General features: G+C 43.3%; 1 protein-coding gene and 1 pseudogene across 1 annotated transcript in view; both read right to left on the bottom strand.

The window, feature by feature from the left end:
- Positions 1 to 8232: 8232 nt before the first annotated feature.
- Positions 8233 to 24535, bottom strand: part of Hspa4 (heat shock protein family A (Hsp70) member 4) — a 39473-nt gene continuing 23170 nt past the window's right edge. The window contains exons 8-19 of the mRNA XM_048333952.1: positions 23703 to 23779; positions 21008 to 21159; positions 20712 to 20818; positions 20193 to 20326; positions 19112 to 19293; positions 18129 to 18218; positions 15121 to 15273; positions 14100 to 14225; positions 11913 to 12020; positions 10097 to 10216; positions 8673 to 8834; positions 8233 to 8481 (exon numbers count right to left, since the gene is read on the bottom strand). Of these exons, the coding sequence (XP_048189909.1) occupies positions 8278 to 8481; positions 8673 to 8834; positions 10097 to 10216; positions 11913 to 12020; positions 14100 to 14225; positions 15121 to 15273; positions 18129 to 18218; positions 19112 to 19293; positions 20193 to 20326; positions 20712 to 20818; positions 21008 to 21159; positions 23703 to 23779 (1615 nt within the window). The 3' untranslated portion in view covers positions 8233 to 8277. The remainder of the gene's footprint in view (positions 8482 to 8672; positions 8835 to 10096; positions 10217 to 11912; positions 12021 to 14099; positions 14226 to 15120; positions 15274 to 18128; positions 18219 to 19111; positions 19294 to 20192; positions 20327 to 20711; positions 20819 to 21007; positions 21160 to 23702; positions 23780 to 24535) is intronic.
- LOC125341848 lies at positions 22172 to 22658 on the bottom strand (annotated as a pseudogene).

Genomic DNA, 24535 nt, shown 5'->3' with positions numbered 1-24535 from the left:
ATGCGATTCCTGTGGAACTTCCCAGGCCCTTTATCCTACCAGGTCAAAGATGGCATACTCAGGCAACAGGGCCCCAGCCAAGGTACCCAGAGTCGAGACACCATCATCTGGGACCCCACCCTCTACGTACACATCGACATCAGTTCCCAGGTACACGGTATTTTTGCCTTAGGTTAGAGATCCTGCAGTCCTTCATGTGATCTGACCTAATCATACCAGTTTTTTGCCAGTCCTGGGGCTTGAACTCAGAGCCTGCACACTGTCTCTGAGCATCTTTTGCTCAAGGCTAGCACTCTACCACTTGAGCCACAGCGCCACTTCCGGCTTCTTCTGTTTATGTGGTGCTGAGGAATCGAACCCAGGGCTTCATGCATGTTAGGCAAGCGCTCTACCCCTAAGCCATCTTCCCAACCCCCATACCAGTAATTCTATCTGACGGGACCATTTGCTTGAACTTCAGTATCTCTTTCCTAAGAGCAACATTCTCCCAGCTGCCCCTGTGTAAAAGCATGGCACCCAGTGAGGTGAGGCCAAGGGGCACATCAGCCTCCTCTACCCACACAGCCCTGAGATGTGCCTTCATCTGCCTTCAACTTCCTACTCCGTGCTGTTTGGCGCCCCCCTGTGGTCAGGCTGTCCTGGGCTCTCCCACCAAACCCTCTACTGAGCCTCCAGGCTTACGGCCCCAAGCCCTGTGGCTCCCTGCAATGGTCAATTATCTATTTAATTTAGACTTAACTGGAGGCCTCGCGACAAGATCCCTGCCGTCCCTTTTTTAAAAACTGTATTTTCCAGGAGTTGGTGGCTCATGCCTAATCCTAGCTACTCAGAAGCCGAGATCTGAGGGTCACCATTCGAAGCCAGCCCAGGCAGGAACATGCATGTGACTCTTATCTCCAATTAATTACCAAAGAAGCCAGAAGTGTGGAGCTGTGGCTCAAGTGGTAGGATGCTAGCTTTGAGCACAAAAGCTCAGAGACGGCTTCTTGGCCCCAAGTTCAAGCCTGAGGACCGGCACGCACGTGCGTGCACACACACACACACACACAAAATTAACTTTGAATAGTTGCACAAAAGGTTTCAACTCAATGCGTCAGTCTGAGTACAATGCATCTTGATTGATGGCACCCTTTTTTTTTTTAATCATTTTCCATCTGTCCCCACCCCACCCAGCCCCTCAATTTTCCTAGTTCCATTTTCTCACATACACATACATAACGCATACACACACATTGACTGTGATTGAATTCACACACCTGGTCCTCTGTCCAGTTGTTTACTCCCTTCCCTTCATCTCTCTCTCTCTCTCTCTCTCTCTCTCTCTCTCTCTCTCTCTCTCTCTCTCTCTCACACACACACACACACACACACACACACACCTCAAGTTCCAACTTCCTGGTTCTTGCTTACCTGTTAGACTATAGATCGTCATCCTAAGTGACCCCATTGGAGTCCCGCTCCTGCCTATACCATAGTCAACGCGTGTGTAAATATGGAAGCGACTTGTCTGCACACCAAGTGCTTCCTGAAGTCAGATGCGAGCCAGGTCTGTCTCCCCAAGCCAGCACAGAGAGCCCCATGGCTGCTCAGAGAATGTTCATGAAAGGGAGACACACAAGCCCACAAATAACTCAGTTGCTATGGCATTTAGGCCAGAGAGTCCTCAGCTCCCTGGTGAAGTCCTGGAGAAGGGGAACGGGGAACCACCATCACAGCCATTTATTTTTGAAAACCCAAATTAACAGGCAGCAATTTCACTCACAAACCGTGCTGCAGGAGGCATTAACTGCGATTTAGGCCCTGTGGAGCTGGCTGAAGAATTGAACGTGACTTAATGGAAATTGTTTGACTTAGACGTCAGTGGGAAGGCTAGGTCACCCCAAGGCCGTTTCACTTGACCCAAATCCTCGCCTCCCCCCAGACACCCCTCCCCATCATACCACAGGGCTATCTCCTGATCTGAAGGTATGGACAGAGGGTATATTTGAGACTAGGGCTCCTTCAGAAAAAGGAACTCCCTGTCGGGGTGCTGATGGCTCATGCCTGGCATCCTAGCCATTGAGGAAGCTGAGATCCCAGTTCAAAACCAACAGGGGCTGACAAGTCCATGAGACTCTCGTCTCCAGTAAAATAACAAAAAAGCCAGAACTGGTGCTGTGGTTCTAGTGGTAGAATGCTAGCCTTGAGCAAAACAGCTTAGAGGAAGGGCCCAGGCCTTGAGTTCAAGCCCCAGAACTGCCACAAAAAAGAAAAAGAAACTCCCAACTCAACAAATGCTTCTCTACCTTGGACAAGTCTCCAGCCTGGCCAGGAGAAAGACATCACCAACTCCCCCACCCAGCGAAGCCGGAGCAGTACAAGGCGCATGAAGCCATGGAACGTCAGACACCCACAGCAAGCAAGTTCCACACGCTGAGACCACCGCTAGGACAAATTTCTGTGACCCAGGTAGCCCCCGGCGCAGGATGTGGCAACTCAAATTGGCACCAAAGCCTAGTTGGAAATAACCTCACCGAAATCCCACACTTACCTTGGCCATTCTAAGGAACTTACTGAAGTGTGGTAGTCCCTCCCTCTTTTTATTCCCCACCTCCCACCCACAAAGTCAAGCGCCTCAACTGTTTCTTGTAGTCAGTAATCAAGGAGTCTTGCTTCCCCAGGACAAAAAGTATCAGTAGCACCTGTGAAGCGGTTAGAACTAGCACATTCCAGACCCTTCTGCAGGCCTGCTGAAACTCTGAAGGTGAAACCAGGAACTGAGGTTATAAGGAGTCTCAGGTGCTTGCGATGAACTCCTGGGCATGAAGCTCACAGGTTCAAGAGGACTCTCGCTTGGCTGGATTCCTCCTGCCCTTTTGCCTGCCTCTCTAGTTCTGTCTTTTCTGCTCCTTCTCCTGATTGAATTGTACAGTAACCCAGGAAACAAACTAGTCCACACAGAACTTGCAGAAGGTGGTCAGTGCCAGAAAGCAATCATCTTTAAAGGGACTGGAGGCTATGTATGCACTGGTGGCTCACACCTGTAATCCTAGCTACCCAAGAGGCTAAGATCTGAGGGTCACAGTTTGAAGCCAATCTGGGCAGGTAAGTCCACGAGACTCTTATCTCCAGTTAACCACCTAGAAACCAGAGGTAGAGCTGTGGCTCTAAGTGGTAGAGTACTAGCCTTGAGCAAAAAGAAAAAACAAAACAGCAATAACAACACCACCTTAGGCATACTCTCAGCCTCACTCAGTGGGATAGTGGCTGTTGAGGCGGGATAGAGAACTCTGTTAAGCCACACCTCCTTTGCTTTCACTCTCCTCAAGGAGAGTACATGGCTTCCCATAGCAAGTCAGAAGCGTGGGGGGGGGGGGGGGGGTTGATGCCCACGAGCCAGCTAAGGCAAAGGGGGATGGCGCCCCCGTGTGGCAGCATCAACACTGGCTGCATGTCACCCAAGACCAAATGGGCCACAGGAGGGACCGGGGATTCTTGGGGGTATGAACGCCACTTGAAACTTTCATTGTCCATCGTTTGTTATCCACAGTCAGCCATGGTCTGAAAACACGAAACAAAGTTCCAGATATAAACGAGCCATGAATGTTTGACCACACGCCAGTGACCGCGTAAGGATAATCTCATGCTGCCCCTTGCGGCGCTGCCCAGCACGCAACGCTCTTCTGTCCAGTTTGTGCTTTATACCCTATCTGCCTATTGTGCGGTAGCCATCTAGGTTATGAGATCAACCGAGTCAGTGTGGTTGATCTCTTTTACTGCTCCTAATCTATACGCTTACTACAGATATATGTTAAGGAAAAAAATTCAGGCACACACACTATCTAGTACTCTCCATGGTTTCATGCATTCAATGGGACTTGGAGCAAGTCCCCCACTGGTAAGTTTAGCACATCTTTCTTCAGGTTAACAATCCTCCTCAAATGAGCTGGTGTGGGCTGGGAACATGACCTAGTGGCAAGAGTGCTTGCATCGTATACATGAAGCCCTGGGTTCAATTCCCCAGCACCACATATATAGGAAACGGCCAGAAGTGGCGCTGTGGCTCAAGTGGCAGAATGCTAGCCTTAAGCAAAAAAGCCAGGGCCTGAGCACTGTGCCAGAGTCCAAGGCCCAGGACTGGGGGAGGGAAAAAAATGAGCTGGTGTGAGGATTCCTGGCTCTAACCTGTTTTGTGAAATTAACTCACCTGGTTCCTTCCCCTAACCTAGGAACTGGAAAATTGGATAAAACAATTTAAAATGCAGGCTCAACTAGTACTGGTGGTTCCACATCTGTCGAAGTGGAGCGAGCTGTGGCTCAAAGCAGAACACTAGCCTTGAGCAAGAGTTCAGGGACAATGCCCAGGTCCTGAACTCAGTGCCCAGGATCCGAGTTCAAGAGCCAGGACTGGAGAAAGGAAAAGAAAAGCCAGGCTCACGCCTGTAATCCTAGCTATTCAAGAGACTGATATCTGAGGATCATGGCTCAAAGCCAGCCCCAGGAAGTGAACGTCCTGTTTCTCTTGTCAGTATATGCCAAAACTAGACTGGTAAGTCAAGAATGGCCTGAAAACCACTTTAATATATCATCTGTGGTCTCCCCTAGTCCCCCCCAAATAAACCCTCCTTTATTTCCCACATGTGTTGCTCCTACTTTATGTGGGCTTTTTTCTGTTTTTTTCCATTTTGACTGGTGAAGTGACCAGTGCTTAAGAGACCATGTCCTAACCAAGAACCAGTGGCTCGTGCTCAGGAGGCTAAGATAGGAGGATCACGGTTCAAAGCCAGCCTGAGCAGGAAAAATCCAATTAACCACCCAAAAGCCAGAAGTGGAGCTGCGGCTCTAAAGCTCTACCCTTGTGTGAAGTTCAGGTTCAAGCTTGAGTTCAATCCCCAGAACTGGCCTACCAAAAAAAAAAAAAAAAAAAAAAAGTTATATCTATTTCCACTCTTCTGAACAGCAGCACCCAGGTTGCAGGAAAGCGGTATTCCAGGTTTCTAGGTCATGTCCTGGGACGACCTAATCCAGGGACATACAAAGGAATGTACCTGTGAACCCCACACTCCAGATGACTGGGAATTACCCCCATTTGCAGAACACTGCCCAACGTCTCTCCTCTCACCAAGCCTCTCCCTCCCTCCCACTTCCTGGTCAAGTGCTCAGATACCATCAGCCTCCTGAGCTCAAAGCCCTGGCGCCAATCCCTAGCATTCCCTAAGCACACATCTACCACCTGACCCATGACCCCAGCTCTTTCTGTGCTTCTTTAGATAGGGTCTACTTCCTGATAGAGGCCAGCCTTGGACCAACATCCAGCCATTATCCCCAAGCAAATGGAATTACTCGTGTTAGCTACCACACCAAGCTTCTTTGTTGATAGGGTCCTTCTGCCTAGACTCTAGAATAGCCAAGACTACAGACATGCACCACCATACGCAGCCAAATACCCATGTTTTTGTTTCACACCTCCAACTTGTGGAGGTCTATTTTACTTTACACATTTCATAAAAGGTTTTCCTGAAATATCCCACCTCTTGTCAAAAAATCTAAATGACCCTAAGGAGCACCAACCTTCCCACTACCTTCCCTACACGGGCCAGTGCTGTGCCTGACAAGCCTGGGCTCCAACCCTCACCGACGCAATGGAAGCAATGTCACACGGGACACTGCTGGCCAGGGTGCTGAGTCAACAGGCTGTCCTCTTCCCAAGTGATCCTGGAGGCCCTGTAAGTCCTCTGGGATCTAGCCCACCTCTGGACGGCTGGGCCCAGGCTCCCAGACTCAGGCCACCCTTCTGAACCCAAGAATACACACACAAGAGAAAAACGGACTCACCACACACACATTTAAACACGCTAGACCAAGAGAGTGTAAGAAGCATGACTCCGGGGAACAATGCACCCAATTCCTCAGCCAGGCCTGGGGCAGTTAGGGGATCTTCTGATGACTTCAGCCCCTTACCACACCCATAAGCACCCTGCATTTACACCCACACACATGGCAGCAATTGCTCTGGCCACTTCCTGCTCTGGGCATACCCATCTTGGCACCTACCTTCTGATGCTGTCAAACCCTTGCAGAAAGGCCCATGGGGGCCCACTCATTCAGGGGAGCAGAGCAGGAATTCCTACACCAGAGGAGCTGAGTGGGAGAATGGCATGGCCTCATGTCCCAGGGGCAATGACTATATCGTTATCTTGATCCGAGGGCTCCAGCAAGATTTTTCTCCTTCCATTCTGCCCCACCCCCCACCAATCGATCCCTTTTTGTACATGCACATATATGCACACAAGCGCACGCACGTGCAACACACACACAAACACTGAGAAGGCTTAATTAAGAAAACCATTCTGCATTTAAGACAGGTTTCTTTTATTAGTTTTTCCTAAACTTGTCTCATGTTTACTGAGTATTTTTCTTTAGTGTAAGAATGTGACTCGGAGTTTTAACAAATCAATTTGGGTAACGCAACCTGGATAAATACTTGTTTGCACACAAGTTATCAATCCCCTCTCTGGCCTGCTCCATGTAAATCTAACTGGTCTTTCAGCCTGTCTACACAGAGGGCAAGCAGACCAATTATTTTACCTCTAGTTTTAACTTTCCAATCCACCCCCATCCCAACACCCAAACCCTTCCCCACAACACACACACACACACAAAATGTTCAGAAGAAATGGCCATTAAGGACTGAGTCAGTTGCATAAGAGTTGGCTTAACCCCACAGCCAGCACTTCGAGGGGCTATTGGCCTCATCGCAGGCCAGCTGAAACTTCTTCCTGAAGCACACCCGGGAAAGGAAAAGAGGATGCTGGAGGCCCAGGATGGGGGGGGAGGAGAGGAGGAGGGGAGAGAAAGGGAGATGGGGGGGGGACCCCTCCACTGGCAGCCCCTCCCAATCTCCACACAGTTGTCTCTGTAGCATGTAAGGGCAGTAACATTCTAGACATTTTCTGTAGAGATGGACAGAAAACACATTCTAGCTATGCACAGTATAAGCGTATTTCCAACACAGGCCAGTACTAACAGAGACGCTCCATTACACAGATTACCAGTTATACAAGATCCAAAACATAACCAACGAAACTTATTTTATAGTAACAGTTGCTAAGGCAAAGTAACCAGCTCTGGCCTTTAATACAGGCTTCCCTTGAAATTTCCAAAACACCCCCCTCCTACGCCTGTGCCCCTAAAGAGCACCCTAGGAACGCGTAGGCACACCTGATAAGTATGGCTGCACATTAAGGAATGCGGTGTCAGCTGCAATGCGGGCTCCGCGTTCCCAACGCTAATTTTGGACTTTTCGCCATACAATCCAGTGTATCTGAGATTTCTCATCTGTCAGCTGTTGAACAAATACAAATTGGCAGGTTCATGACAGATATTAACACTTAAAACATAAAAGTGATCATGAATGAGCTAAAAAAAAAAAAAAAAGCACTTTTTAACTCATGCCAGGGGTTTGGGCTGAATTTACACAGAACATCTCCCACCTGAACCAATGCGTCAGGATTCAAACCCTTGTACCGTAATGGAACAAGGATCGATCCATTCCTCAGACCTGCCATGGGACAGTATTTAATCTGAACCTTCTAAGAAAATGAATTCGCTTTGCCACTTGGGGTCTTCATGAACACACTTTCAGGAAGTGTCTCCAAGTCTAAACTCCTGTTTATAACTCTGAGGGAAGAGGGTATTTCCAAGAATAGCACATGGCATTTACTGGGAGCTCTTTCCAGAGGGGAGGAGGAAGGGGACAGGGCTGGGGTGAAGCATGAGGAGGCCCGGATCCTCTCCTATGTTAACCCATACCAGGCCAAGCTCTGGCCCTGAGAGGGAGCCCCTACCCCAGCCCCACACCAAGCACACAACCTTTGCGATAATCTCTATAATTGATTTTTGAAGCAAAAAGCAAGCTCCTGCCATTTAAGTCATAATGCAGAAGAGCCTTCTTGGTAGCTAGTAATAGCTGTTGCTGTAGCTCAGCTTTCCAAAACAAACTTTATTCTTGTAGAAGCATGATTAAACAAAAAAGGAGTGAAGCATAAGCTCAGTAACACTAACTGGGCTTCTAAATAGTACCATTATGAAGAGATACAATGCACTTAATTTCTGTACCTAACTATTTAGAAGTCAAAATGCTCCATACATTACCTATATCCCCCGCCCCCCCAAGATCCCCTAAAAACTGACTAAGAAATCTCCAGTATTTGCTTGCTCTAGTTGATATTTAGAACAAAGTTGACAAGTTAAAGCTTTATAATAGTCTGTTTTAATATAAACAAGTGTTGGAATCAATCAATCAATGTCCATCTCGGGAAGCTTCTTGTCTGTGTCGGAAGGCACGGCCGAGTCTGCACCCTGCTCGGCGGCCCGCGGGCCTGGGTTGTCTCCTTGGCCGTCCACTGGTCCATTCTGTTCAGCACTTTTCTGCTCCTCTTTTGGAGGCTCCACTTTGGGTTTGGGTTTTGAAACTATAGGACTACAAATACTTGTCAGCTCCTAGAATGTGAAGAGAGAAAACCGTAGTTTCTTCATCAATTAGTAAGTTTAACAAATGGCATGCTTCCTTCACCCTTTCTGGCTGGATCCCAACCCCCAACCAAAAATGCGATAGTGAAGCTGCCTCCAGCGGGACACCAGAGCACTACACATCACAGTGATGCTGACAAGAAACGACTGTTCACTAGTACCTTAATTTTAGCTTCAATCTCCTTTGTCTTCACAACAGGATCCACAGTCAGACTCTGCTTGTTTTGTAGATTCAGCCTGGTGTTCATCCACTCCATTGCCTCATTAGTGCTTTTCTCTACCTTCGCTACGTCAGCAGCATCCAAATGGTCATACTGGTCCTCCTGCAACCGCACACGGTCATGGGTAATGTCTACCTGCTCAGCGTCTTTCAAACAGCTCGAGAATGATCATGAGGCCTCATCATTGCAGTAAATACTAAATATTCAAGAACGGACATGGCCCTAATTTCTCAAACACTAAGGAAACATGTTACGGGCAACAAAAGATGTAAGGTGGCAATTAAAAGGCTCCAATAGGGCTGGGAATATGGCCTAGTGGCAAGAGTGCTTGCCTCCTACACATGAAGCTCTCAGTTCGATTCCCCAGCACCACATATATGGAAAACGGCCAGAAGGGGCGCTGTGGCTCAGGTGGCAGAGTGCTGGCATTGAGTGGGAAGAAGCCAGGGACGGTGCTCAGGCCCTGAGTCCAAGGCCCACGGCTGGCCAAAAAAAAAAGGCTCCAATAGTATAAATGGGTGCAGGTTTTACACAAAATTTTATGAAAATAATCTCACACTGTAACAAGTACTACATTTAACTGGATATGACAGGCATGCTGGTCTGGAATAAACAATAATGAGAACTCTTTTTTGGTCAGTTGTGGGTGCTGTTCCTGAGCTCTTCAGCTCAAGGCTAGTGCTCTACCACTTGAGCCACAGCGCCACTTCTGGTTTTCTGGTAGTTAATTGGAGATAAGCGTCTCACAAATTTTCCTATCTGGGCTGGCAATGAACCACAATCCTCAGATCTCAGCCTCCTGAGTAGCTAGGACGACAGGCATGAGCCACTGGCACCTGGCTATGAATACAATTTTTTAAAGGAGGCCTTTTACAAGCAACATTTTTTTTCTTTATTTTAAAGCAAGTTCTATTTATCACTCATGAATCTCTTACACTGACATTCTATTAAAGCCTAGAGCAGAGCTCAGTGGCAGAGCACTGGGCTCCCTGGGAGTCAAGGAGGGAGAAGGAATATGGTGGAGAATATAGGGGTTAGAATCTACCATGGAGGGGCTGGGAATGTGGCCTAGTGGTAGAGTGCTCACTTAGCATGCATGAAGCCCTGGGTTCGATTCCTCAGCATCACATATACATAAAAGGCCAGAAGTGGCGCTGTGGCTCAAGGGGTAGAGTGCTAGCCTTGAGCAAAAAGAAGCCAGGGACAGTACTCAGGCCCTGAGTCCAGGCCCCAGGACTGGCAACAAAAACAAAACAAAACAAAAAACACTGCACATTAACAAGAAAAAAAGATCCACTATATAATATCACAAAATCTGACTCTGCAAAATAAGAGTAAGAACATATGACAAAAGAAAACCATACCTTGTTTTTGAAAGAGCTGATTATTTTCATATACTGTTGGATCTGTTTGCCTAGTTCTTCAAATAATTTTGGTCTTTCTTCAGATTCCTGGAACCGTGTCTTAATGGGTTGGCCTAAATTCTTAACAAGAGAAAAGAGAGGCTGAGAAGTCTGAGAAACACTTTGTCTCCAATTAACCACCCAAAATGCTGGAACTCAATCTGTGGTTTAAGTGGTAGAGCACTGCCTGGAGTAAAAAAAAAACCAGGGAGCACATCTAAGCCACAAGACTAGCAATGTCATCTCAGTCTCAATTCTCCAAATACTGGGGGATGGGGGTGGGGAGAGAACCAAATCTCTATTTGGCAAAAATACTTTTTAAATTAAAAATGAACAACACTTGAATGTGTTTAATGAAGCCTTTAGATCTAACCATCTCTCTACCAGATAAAGCTAAGACCCCTACAGTGATTTAAAAAAAAAAAACAACCAACAAAACAGTAAAGCTCAGCCTGGGGGAAAGAGTTTGTAGGACCAATGACCACTTGTTCAAGCACTCAGGAAAAAGGAAGAGCCACTCACAGCCTCAGGGGACACATCAACAAAATGTATGCATTTCATTTGGATCCTGATTCAAGCAAACTAAAAACAATCATACACTGAACAAATGAGCTTGAAAAATGAATACAACAGTGACACGAAGGAATTCTCTAGGTGTCATAATGGTACAGCCTATGCTTTTAAAATACATATTGAGGGGCTGGGAATATGGCCTAGTGGCAAGAGTGCTTGCCTTATATACATGAAGCCCTGGGTTCAATTCCCCAGCACCATATATATATAGAAAATGGCCAGAAGTGGCGCTGTGGCTCAAGTGGCAGTGTGCTAGCCTTGAGCAAAAAGAAGCCAGGGACAGTGCTCAGGCCCTGAGTCCAAGACCCAGGACTGGCAAAAAAAAAAAAATACATATTGAAATGTTAGTTGATTAACTATCATTCAAATCATGAGATATTTGCTTCAAACAACTAGGGATGGTCTGGGCGGCAGGACAAGAATGAAACAAACTGGCCTGGTAGCCAAAGATGAGTCTCTCCTCCCAGAGTAGACTCCTGACTACTCTTGTCAGGAAGATGCCTTGAGGGACTTCACTCAAAGAGGGCAGCTGCAATGGCCATCAGGTATAAGCCCAATAGTAATACAGGGCCAAGTCTAAAAGGAAATGCAGATCCTTGTGTGCTTGCATCCTTTTCAAACAAAAACTTCAAGCTTCAAGTCTTCAAATGTGAAACTGGGTACTGTTCACTGGTCACAAACCAAAACTACATACATGTGAGTGGGAATGTAGCTTAGTGGTAGAGTGCTTGCCTAGCATGCATGAAGCCCTGGGTTTGATTCTTCAGTACCACTAAACAGAAGAGGCTGGAAGTGGTGCTGTGGCTCAAGTGGTAGGGTGCTAGCCTTGAGCACAAAGAAGCTCAGTGACAGTGACCAGCGATGAGGACTGGCCAAAAAAAAAAAACCCACATACATGGCTCTCCCTACCCCAACTACACAAAGAACTTCAGGGTCATAGATTCCATGTGGCTATTCTTTGTATCTCTAACCTGAAGAATGAAGGACATTTCTAATTCAGTGGAATGCTGGAAGTAAAATCCAATTGACAGAGAAACAATTTGTTATGAGGCTCTAAAAGTGAAAATAACAATGAGCTTATGTTATATAAAGAGTTTTTTTACCCTGTGTTTTTCACATGACCTGAGAGTTTGTCTCAGATTTGAGCTACTGTTCTTGAAAGCTACAAAGATTCGGGATATGTCTGGTCTCAAGAGTCACTTACTTTTAACTCTGTCAATTTATCTACATAAACTTGCTTTGGCTGGTCTTCTCCATCTTCATACAACCAATTTTCAGTATCTTCTAATTTCAAGGTAAAACTGTTACGATCCTAAAGATACAGAAACATTGTAATCAAATCATCAAACCAGTTGATATCTGGTAGGTGGTACATTCCTGTAATCAGGAGGCCAGCCTGGACAACATAGCTATCTCCAAAATCAACATAGTCACAGTACACATGCTACATTGTTTTATCTGAAATTTGCTTTAAAATTAAGGTGACACAGAAATAGGTCATCCAGAAAACAAAGCTGGAAATGGCTTTTTTTTTTTTTGGACAAGGTTCAGGGCATTTGTATAGTATTATTTATACTAGAAGGAAACTGGATTGCATTTGAAGATTTCACAACTAAAAACTTCATTTAAAAGTTAAAGCCAGAGCCAGGTGCTTACAAGTGGCTCACACATATAATCTTAGCTACTCAGGAGGCTGAGATCTGAGGATCACAGTTTGAAGTCAGTCTGTCAGAAAAGTCTGTGAGACTCTTACCCTCAATAAACTACTCAAAAAAAAGCGGGAAGTGGTGCTGTAGCTCAAGTGATAAAAAGCTAGCCTTGAGCACAAAGAGGCTCAGGGACAGTGTCTAGGCCCTGAGTTCAAGCCCCAGGCCTGGCAAAAATTAAATTAAAATAAAAGTAAAAGCCAGTGACTCCAGGTGTAGCTTAGTGGTAAAGTGCCAACTTCAAAACCCAGTAGTGCAAGGAAAATAAAACAAAATAAACTTAAAGTAAAATAAAAACAAAAAGGAAAAAGCTGGGGACTAATGGCTTACACTGTGCCCTCTATTTAGGAAACTGAGATCAGCTCAAGCCCAGGCAAAAAGTTCATGAGACTTCCAACTCACAGTAAAGGCTGTGCATGTATGGGGCACTGGTGGCTCAGACATATATAATCCTAGCTACTCAGATGGCTGAGATCTGAAAATCCAGGTTAAAAGGCAGCCCAGGAAGAAAAGTCTTCAAGACTGTGATCTCTAAGGTACAAAAGTCTGAAAGTGAAGGTATAGCCCAAGTGTCAACCCTAAGTGTGAGAGTACGAGGCTCTGAAGTTCAAGCCCCAGTACCAGTATATGCACATTGCACGTGTGTGTGCATGTGCGCACGTGCGCACACAGACACACAGAGGCTAGGGTGTTGTGGCACACATCTATCATCCAGTTATGATGAAAAGTACACGAGGATCATATTCCAGGCCACTCTAGCAAAAGCCAAGACTAAAGGAAAACAAGGACTAGAGGCATGGCTTAAGTAGAATGCTTGCTTGGCAAGCTTGGGGCCCAGAGGTCAACCTCCATAACAACAACAAAAAAAACACATGCATAAACAACAGCACTCAAATATGTCAGAATGTGGTATATAAAGTGATGCACTGGACAGGTACAGTGGCTCACCCTGCAATTCAAACCATCTAGAAGGCAGATTGGAGGATTGCAGTTTGAGGCCCACCCAATCAAAAACATTAGCCAGACCTCATCTCAATCAGTAAGGGGTGTGGTAGTGTACCCCTGTGATCAGGAGCCCTGGGTAAGGAGATGTGTAGTCTGAGGCCAAAACTCTACCTAAAAATTAACTGAAGCCAAAAGGGGGCTGAAGGCATGGATTGAGTGGCCCAACAAGCTGAAGCCCTGAGTTCAAACCCCAGTACCACCCCTAAAAGGAAGAGGAAAATCATTAATGCACTAAGAATAACCTATGGGGGCTGGGGATATAGCCTAGTGGCAAGAGTGCCTGCCTCGGATACACGAGGCCCTAGGTTCGATTCCCCAGCACCACATATACAGAAAACGGCCAGAAGCGGCGCTGTGGCTCAAGAGGCAGAGTGCTAGCCTTGAGCGGGAAGAAGCCAGGGACAGTGCTCAGGCCCTGAGTCCAAGGCCCAGGACTGGCCAAAAAAAAAAAAAAAAAGAATAACCTATGGGAAATAGTACAAAAATAAATGCTAAATAAACTACAGGGCTGAGGAGAGGGGTTATGATTCAAGTGTTAGAGTGACTGCCTAGCAAGCAAGAGGCCTTGAGTTCATATAAACCACCCCCATGAATTTCAAGACATACAGAGGTTAGAATTCCCTTCTAAGACAGTTCCAGATGTTTCTAGAAGACACAGCTTACACTGTGGGCACACTTACATCTTCACTCACAAACTTCTCGTATTCACCACTAAGCTTGTCTCTCATTTCATACACATACTCTTCTACGGCGTTCTTAGCATCATTACGCTCCTTCTCCAGTTTGTCCTGCATGATCATCTTTCCCTAGGAAGAGCAGAAATTAAGAAAGTAAGACAACTACAACAATTTCCTATTGAACTTACTAAGTAACCAGTGTACCTTAAAAGTACAGAATCGTTCTTCCCCGAAGCATTTGAGTTCTCTGAGTCCCCTAAGAAAGATAAGCTGGAAGACTAATTGATAAACAAAATTTAAAGGTCTAGGAGAGTTTGTGAGTGGGTTTAGGAAAATTTGATACTCAAAAATAAAAACACCAAAAACAAAAACTATTGATACATTCTGCTCTACTATTTTGGCTAGACATATCAAATCATACATATACATATATATGTATGTGTATACATATATATATATGCCAATATGAAGGCTTGAACTCAGAGCCTTGTGTTTATATGGCTGATTCTCTACCATTTGAGCCATTCCTCCAGCTTGCTCTATTATTTTGGAACACGAAGAAAACTCAAACTTATTCACACGGTCTAAACGCTATAGGTCTGTAAAACAAAACTATTTTGAGATTTGAGTGGGTAATTCAAATGATGCTACCATTAATGCAATGAATGTCCTTTATCCCACTGATCAACTTGCATCACTCACACCTTCAAGCACTCTAAAATCTATAGTGAACAAATGTACTTACACTCCCCAAGCTGAACACCACCACCCCTAAGTCAAAAACAATACTGTTAGACATCTTATCACAGAATTTCTGGCAATTTAGACATTATGTTAGTAGTGCTATACAGAATTTGGGCTTACCAAGGAATCTACTTCATAAACTAGCCTTACTGCCCAAATACCTAAATTATTTTTTCAAAGTACAAACTAGCAAAAAATGCATGGACATAACCAGGCAGAGAGTCTGATGATAATAATACTATGTTGTTAGCTCATTGTTCTAAGAGACTGAAAAACCAACCTCATTCTCAATGTACAAGTTGAGCATCTCTCGGTCTATCTGCCATAATAGCTGATTCTCAATTGGCAGGTCCACAGTACTGGTCTTCACTTTTGCCTTCTTGGCTTGAGGTGGTTGGTCCGTCTTTTTGTCTTTTGATCCAGCTTGAGAAGTCTAAAATTTAAAATAATCATTAAAAACAAAACACAAAAGACTAACAAGAATTTCAAAGTGGGTCAAATGTCAAAAGCTGCTTCTACCTTTGGCTCCTGCTGATCTAAAAAACTTGAATATAAGTAGAAATGTGGTTGTCAAGGATTGAGAAAGGGGAAATGGGGAGTTCTTTCACAGGTATTAAGTTCCATCGTGGGTCTGGGTACAGGTGTTTAGTGGTAGAGTGCTTGCCTAGCATGCATGAAACCGTGGGTTCAATTCCTCAGTACCACATAAACAGATAAAAGCTAGAAGTGGCACTGTGGCTCAAGTGGTAGAGTACTAGCTAGCCTTGAGCAAGAGAAGCTCAGGTACAGTGCCCAGGCCCTGAGTTCAAGCCCCAGGACTGGGGGGGGGGAGGGGAGGGAAGGAAGAATAAAAGTTCCATCATGCAAAAATGAAGTTCTAAAGATTGATCATACTGCAATGTATATACTTAATGCTGTGCTTTAAAATGTAACCTTTGTTGATGCATTGACACAATCAAAACTGAATTTTTATAACATTACACACATAGCACTGTGTCTGCAATCCCACACTATTTTAACAAGTTTTTTGTTTTTTTTTTGCCAGTCCTGGGGCTTGGACTCAGGGCCTGAGCACTGTCCCTGGCTTCTTCTTGCTCAAGGCTAGCACTCTGCCACTTGAGCCACAGCGCCACTTCTGGCCATTTTCTGTATATGTGGTGCTGGGGAATTGAACCCAGGGCCTCATGTATACGAGGCAAGCACTCTTGCCACTAGGCCATATCCCCAGCCCCTATTTTAACAAGTTTTAGAGCCGGGAGCTGATGGCTCATGCCTGTAATCATAGCTACTCAGGAGGCCGAAATCTGAGGGCTGCAGTTCAAAACCAGCCTGGACAACAAAGTTTGTAAGACTCTTAGCTCCGATTGATCCCTGGAAAACCACAGGTATGGCTGAGGATAAAGTGGTAGAGCGCTAGCCTTAAGTGCAAAAGCTCAGGGATAATGTCTAGGCTCTGAATTCAAGACTCACACCGACCCCAAAAAAGTTTTAGGAGGCAGAGTACTTGTCTAGCAGGGCAAAAAAAAAAGTTTACAGTTTTTGTCTTCCTTTCTCATCTAAACACAGGCATGTATATGTAAGCAGGGTGAAGAGGGTATGAAACTTTCATAATTAGCAATACGCCATCACAGTGTGATCTCCAGAATGTCTATAGTTATGTACATTCCCACAAGGGCTGAGAACCCATTCACCTGACCCAACTCTACAGATAAGAATGCAATGAACTTCATTGGTTTCCACACACTTTCCATTTCTTCAAATTGTCTACCCAAATACTACTAAGTTTTCTTAGGGTTTTAGTGATTTATTTCCCCATGAATAATTGTGTCTCTTACTTTTTTCTCATTTCTTATTTTTGTCTCTCCAAGTTTCCATTGCCAAGTGTATCCACCAGTTCCTCTGTGGCCACTTTCACTACTTCTATGCTTGTTAAGTCTTTCCCTGTGTACTAATTAGAAAAATACTCACTTTTTTGAAGACAACCTTACTGTGTAGCCTGGACTAACTGCAAACTCAAAATCAGTGTTGGAATTACAGGTGTATCCAATCATGTCCAGTCTCGTTTCATTTAGAAAGGAACTTCTGCTCCTGATCCACCCCATGGTAGACTAATTGACATGGAATTTTCCACTGCTACAGGGGATGGGGAAGAGGACTTGGGCATATGCCTTACAATTCTATCTTTTCACCTGCCTATACACAGAACAGTTCCTACTCTCTCTCCACTTGAATAGTTTTCCATCTTGGAAAAGTCGTGAGGAAACAAGTCCTACAGATGTTTTTGCTCAGGCTGGCTTTATAACCTTGATCCTCAGAGGTATCTTAATGGCTATTTTTTGTTCTGGTCCATTCCTGGCTTGAACTCAGCCTAGGGCACTGAGGCCAAGGTACTTCACTTGAACCCTAGGTACTCTTTCGGCGTTCTGGTAAGTAAATGGAGGTAAGAGTTTCATGGACTTTCCTGCCCAGATTGCCTTTGAACCCACAATCCTTACCAATGGCATCTAGCCATTTTACTTTTAAAATATTACTTACCAAGTTAAAATCTGCAAATATTACTTAGTAAATATTAATACTTATTACTAAGTAAATATTACTTAGCAAGTAAAAATCTGTTTACTGACAGGAAAATGGATAACATACTTAAGCTACCTTAAGGCTCTGCCAATTTTGTTAAGCATAACAAGAAATTCCTCAGAGATCAAGCCCTGAGCACTGTCCCTGGCTTGTTTTTGCTCAAGGCTAGCACTCTGCCACTTGAGCCACAGAGCCACTTCTGGCCATTTTCTGTATACATGGTGCTGGGGAATCGAACCCAGGGGCTTCCTGTATGGGAGGCAAGCACTCTTGCCAGTAGGCCATATTCCTAGCCCCCCAAAAATTTAATTAAGAAAAATTTCAAAGATTCTAAATTCACACACACACACACACACACACACACTCACTCTGCAGTTCAGATGAGATGGAGCTCCCAGCCCAACATTAACATTGTGTGATCTGATGCTTGTTTACCTGCCTTGAAATGTTGTGCAAATATGCTTTCCAAAAAGCAAATGCAAAAGTTACGGTAATCCTCCCAAGTCAAAAAAGGGACATCATTGTACTTGTTTAACCAGTAAAGTAAAAATTGTAAATTGTTGAAAGGTGGCTATCTTTAGTGTGGAACTTAGACAAATACCCACAGTATGCATCCAGGGCATTCAGTTTTTCCCAACCAGGCTTTCTTAGAACCACATACATGAAGGGTCTACTATATATGACAAGTCTGCTATTCATAACAACACATACCTCCATTTCTTCAGACTCTGCCTTATTTTCTGCTGGTGTCTGCTGCTGTTGTTCTTCCACATGTGGCTCCTCTTGGTCCACTTGCATCTTCTGAAAAACAGGTCAAATTAAATCCTGAGACTATGAAATGCAAGAAGTCTAAACAGCCTTCATGATACACTGACAAAGACAGATGGTATGGAATTCCTTCTCGATTACCATCACTCAAGACTACCCAGGCTCAAATTCCACCCATGGAATGTATTACCTGGAACACGAAGTTCCTGCTTAGGTCAGCTAATATATCTGTATGAAGAGGGTAGCAGTTGCCCTGCCCATATATAAGGGTGACCAAACAATTGTGTAAACCACAGTACTCAAGAGTACCTCATGTGACATGGTTCACCATAATCTACAAAATACAACCTCAAGACTGCATGAATTTCTCTAAGATATCTCACAGGTAGATTTCTTTCCACAGTCTGAACTTTTCCAAGCAATTCCTAGACCTGCATTTTCATCCTCAAAAGGCACAAACAAGGCATGCATTCAGGAATGTGAACACACTGTGAGTTCTCAATAGCAATAATGAGGCTTATGGAGAGGGAGAAGGCCCCAATACCTGAAATGTATCAGAATACCCAAGAGAATCTGAACATTGTTAGTGCTGATATCTGGACCCCAGCACACAACACCTCAAAATCTGAGGATGAGATTTAGAATTTAGTTTTGTACAAGAACATAATGTTCATTAATCAACTACAAATGAGTATGCAATCTATTTGTAAAAGAAAAAACTAAGATGATGTTCTTCTATAGCAAGAAAATTTAAAAACTTGCTTAGAAATGCAGAGCCTGGAGGAGGCAATTTCTGTTCTATTTCCATACAGACTAAAAAAATGGCTCAACCACACTATACAAACTCAGCAGCTCACAGTCTACCCGCTACCACATCTAGACAAGTCACCTGGGGCAATATAAATGAAATAAAATACCCAGATTACCTCTTCCTCCTTTGCATTTTGATCAGTTTCCATGGGTTCCTCATTTTCCTCAGACTTGTGCACCTCCACTAGGGATGCACTGGACACACTGAAAATGCCATGGACATTTACTCGGACCTTGACTTTCACTTTTGAACTGGAGCCATCAGACTGAGGAGTGACTTTCTGCACTGAAAACTGAGCTAGGAACACGAGAGATACAAGGCAATGGTAAGAGGACAAATTCAAACATGACTACATGCCCACACTGGCAGGTGACGTTCAGAGACAGATCAGTAGCTAACATGCCACTTCAAATGAACAAAGTGAGAATTCCTAGAGTCTTCCTGAGTCATCATCCGATTGCTCTCACATAAAGTCAAGCTCATCCTGTCCCAACAAAGGGCTCATTTATCTCCCAATTTCCTTTGACTCCAGTTCCTTATTTCATCTTTATATGCTATGATAAACTTCCTACAACACAGACATGTCATATTCTCATCTACCTGCTTTTATCATTATCAAGAAACTGCCATTTCTAGATTGTTACTGTATTGTGTTCTATTTATGTTTAACTTCCACATCATGATATTCCAGGAAGAAGGCAGAGAAAGGTTAACTTTCTTTCTACAACTTATGGGTACTAGTGAGAACACTTCCTCTTTATCCCAGTATAAACCTATTGTTACACAACTCTAGTTTCTTCTCATCTGGCAATAGTTCCACAATCTATACATATAAAGATTTCAAAACCTAGGACATGTTACAGAGCTAACAATCTCCTTGTAGCTATATGTTAGGGTCAGAACTGATTTAACTCTTCTATACACCAGCAAGGACCACCTTATGCACGAGGTATAACCTTCTGAGAAATACTACATGCACAGTGGGAAAGGCTCAGTTAAGTAACAATACAGACATTTCTGAACCTGATAATGAAGACTAGAAGGGACTTTCTTTTATGGCCTAAAACAATAGCTAAATTTCAGAATACCCCATTTTTTTCTTGCTGCTAACCCATTTCTCCAAGTAGATGCAAAATGTTGCTATTATCAAATTATTTCGATTTCCAACTCAAATTATTTTGTCTAACTCTACTTACCTATAGCAGGATCTGGATAGGGCAAATCCTGAGGAGAGCTATAATATGCCTCGAGAGTGAAAGGTTCCTTTCTATAAAATGTGAGGACTTTAGAGAAAGGAGCAGCATGATTTTTGGGGAAGACTTCACAATCACTGAAAGGAGGAAAAAGACAAAAATCACAAAATTCAAATATTTAACATTTAGATCCATGTCTTCTAGGTCTATAATTACTATATAGCTCATAGTCTTCTCTTCTCAAATGGACATTATTTCTAGATTCTTAGTGTCCAAGAATACCCTCTTGCTCTCTCTCAGTAAAAAAGAAATATACAAAATTAGCATGTTAAAGACATTAACAGCAGTAAGATCAAGTATAGAAAAAAGGTCATAAAATTAACTCTGACTACAATAAGTACACAACTCTGCTTCACATAGTATTTCAAAATATTTCAGATCTGTGTAGGATGAAATGGAGGGCAATTTATTACTCAGACTTAGCACTGAACTAAGTATACATATGATAAATAAGTGTATTACCTTGATCCTTCTTCAGCTGGAGAATTCCATCTCAGTGATATTGGATATGCTACCACATCAGTGATAGAAAATTCTCTGACTTTGAAAGCAGGCGATAAGATTGCACACTAGAATGACAATTTTTGCAAGTTTCATTTCCAAATATAGACATTAAATGAATATCACTACAAATCATGATTTCAAGAAGCCATCGTTGAGGACAATCTTTAAATATTTACATTCATGACTTAATGGTATCTGAGTAGACACTTTCATAAGCTTTTGTTACAATGACATATGAGCAAAAGAAAACATACCTGCAATGCACAGCCACGAGTGACAGCTTCGTCAGCATTTAATGTTGTACTAAGCTCTTTACCAAAAAATTTGCTGATCTTCTCTTTCACCGCGGGGATTCGTGTGGCACCACCAACAATCTCTACTGCATAAATATCTTCTTTCCTTAACTCTATATTAATACAATTAGACATTTAGGGCCAGATGCAATAGCTCAAAACTGTAATCCTAGCTATTCAGAAGGCAGACATGCAGAGGGAATCCATGAAGACACTACTTGAAAATTAACTAAAACAAAAAGTGGCTGAGGGTATGGGCTCAAGTGGCAGAATTACTACTTAGCAAACACAAGGCCTTGGGCACAAACCCTAGTAATAAAAATACACGGGTGCGCACACACGCACACACACACACTTAGAAATTTAAAGGAAAAGAATCTTCGTGCTGGCTCACATTTCTCATCTTAGCTACTCAGGAGGCTGAGTACCACATGATCTCAATCCAGCCTGAGCAGAACTATCCATGAGACTGTCTCTAAAATAACCAGCAAAAAAAAAAAAAAAGCTGGGCTGGAGGCATAGCTCAAGTAATTTGACTGCCAGCCAAGCAAACAAGCCAAACATTCAAACAAGCCCTAAATTCAAACCTTAGCATTGACAAATAATAATAATAAATTTGTAGCAAACTAACTCAAGACTATATAAATCCTCCAGTTCCTCATTCCCTACTCCAATACATATGCATGCACACAGAAGTAGGTGTTTTGATTCTCAAATTACAGGAAGAAAGGGGAAGCACAGCATTAGCAGGACTTTGGGGCCAAGAACCTATGTCCTGTGGTATTCAGAACTGGCATAGTCCCACATAAAGAACTGTTATGAACATCAACCAGCTCAACACTTAAGAAATATTCTGTACCGTAAGAATGCTTTGACAACCCTCACCTGCCATGAAGGAAAGAAGTATTCAGTCTCACCTCTAGCCATTCCATTATTTTATCCAGAAAGCATATGGTATATAGTTTGCATTAAAACACAGGTACTCATGAGAATGTAAAGAGGTACATTACGAAGGCTCCACTGCTCATTGCTCAATACAAACTTAATACCCCTTGTTTTCCCAGTTACATTTTATCAAAGAACCACTACTTTTTTTTTTAATAGTCCAGAGGTCTTTTTTTTTACATCTCTTAGGCCATGAATTCATAGGGAATAGGTTCCAGTAGTTCAGGCTCCTTTCCATTGGTTCTCACAAAGTATGCTTCTCTGGGTGGAGCAGGCTGGTGCTTCAGTTGAACCCAAGTTCCTTTCTCTTTGGCTTCCTTCTTTTTCTGGTCATTTTCCTTCACTCGTTTCAGGAAGCTATCTCGGCTCTTAGAATGCTTAGTATGCTCAATACGCACATTAATCCTTTTGGCAAGGATCTTGCCCTTAACTTGCTTGTTCACAACAATGCCAACAGCATGCTGGGTAACACTGTTGACCTTTCCAGTTTTGCCATGGTAACATTTGTGGAGCATTCCTTTTTGAACAGTACCATCCCCTTGATGTCTACAATACCGCCCTTCTTGTAAATTCTCATGTATGTGGCCAAAGGAACAACTCCATGTTTCCTGAAGGGCCTAGAGAACATGTATTGGGTACCTCTCCTCTTTCCCTTTGTGTTAGTCATTCCGGCAAATTACTGGAAGATGGTGGTTCTGGCCAAAAGCACATCACTATTTCTTAAGAATTACTTAAAGATAGAAGAGAATCAAACATGGTGGTGTGTGCCTGTAAGTCCCAGCTCCCCCGAAAGCTGAGACAACAGGATTGTATGAGCCCATGAATTCCACCCCACTCTGGGCAATGTACCTTTCTCAAAAGGTTAAAAATAGAGGAGAAAGAGGGCTGGGAATATGGCCTAGTGGTAGAGTGCTTGCCTCATATACATGATGCCCTAGGTTTGATTCCTCAGCACCACATATATGGAAAAAGCCAGAAGTGGTGCCGTGGCTCAAGTGGGTAGAGTGCTAGCCTTGAGCAAAAAGAAGTCAGGGACAGCTCAGGCCTTGAGTTCACGCTCCATGACTGGCAAAAACAACAACAACAACAACAAAAAAAAAAAACAGAACAAAAATAAGAGAAAGGGGGGAAAAGAGTGGAAAAGATGTTCATCTGTCATAATCACCTTGAGCTTTAAATTGAAAGCCCAAGCGTATGTGGACCTAACACTACATCTCTAAACTCACTGTTACACTAGCAACCAACACAACAGTACATTCTAAGTAAACATTTTGTTCAACAACGTTAGCAAAGTGATGTATTCTGAAATGGAAGTGCTACCTTTTAAATTCAGACAAAATTGCAATTTCCTGATAAAGAAATACGTGGCTATCATACCTTCCTTTTTGCTGTATATTGTCCTTCAGCTAACCAAGGATGCACAGACAGAAAAAGATTACAAGACCACTACACCACAATTGTAAAAAGAGAATTTTCAGCAAATAATTCAGAAGTTGGTATCCAAATTAGGATTCTTAAAGACGTCTATTCAATTTTCTAGCATACTTGTAAGATTGCCCTGGGCAGCAGTAGCACCCAAGGGAAAAGAAGCATGACATGGAATTGGAGCTGACACAACTAATACTGCAGAACTGTATGAGTGGGGGAAATAATAAATCATACCCTCCAAAGAATGAGAGCTACAAAAATGATGTAATCACATAATACTTACTGGATTGTTCTAAGACACTGCGAAGTGGTGGCTCCACTCGCGCTAAGAGATCATCACACATCTCCAGAAATTTGCCTCTATAAATAGAAACCTTAGGTTAGATCACAATTCACTTCTATATGGAATACATGACTAGATTTAAAGCGTTGGCATGAATGTGGAAAACTTGGAGCCTACCTATATTCCTAGGTAATGTACAATGAAAATGGAAGTTTAGCACTTCCTCAAAATGTTACATCTGAAAGTTACCATAAGATTCAGTAATTTCACGGTGGATTTGTACCAAAAAGAACAGAAAATGTTAGGTTCATGCAAAAACACCTAACATGAATGCTCAGGAGCAGCAGCATTCATAGAGCCCAAAACACATACAACTCCAATGTTTATGAACTGCATCCACTAACAAAAAGAAATAAATTCAAACAAAAGGAACTGACCGATGTCACATATGAATAAACGATAAAAAAAAGTACTAAATAGAAGAAGCCAGTCCAAAAAAAAAGAACACCTATTACTCCACTTACATGTTCTGGACAGGCAAACTCAGAGACAGAAAATTGATCAGTGCCCCTGCCTAGTTCTGGGTGAGGAAGAGCCAAAAAAATAGCTAATAGAATTATTTTTTAAGATCAGTCTCAGGATTATAGATAGGAAAAGAGAATTCGCAAACACACTCTTCACTCCCAGACTAGTTCCTCTATCAATGTTAGTTTGCCTTAATGCATTTGTTATATGATTAATCAACTGATGCTTTTGTCAAAACCATTAGATCCCTGGTAGAAAGTATACTAAGTATCTAATGGTTTTGACAAAAGCATTAGGACCTACAATAT

The sequence above is a fragment of the Perognathus longimembris genome, chromosome 25, assembly GCF_023159225.1.
Source record: "Perognathus longimembris pacificus isolate PPM17 chromosome 25, ASM2315922v1, whole genome shotgun sequence".
NCBI classification, from domain to species: Eukaryota; Metazoa; Chordata; class Mammalia; order Rodentia; family Heteromyidae; genus Perognathus; species Perognathus longimembris.
The sequence above is the reverse complement of the archived record's forward strand: the minus strand, read 5'-3'. Positions and strand labels throughout refer to the sequence as shown.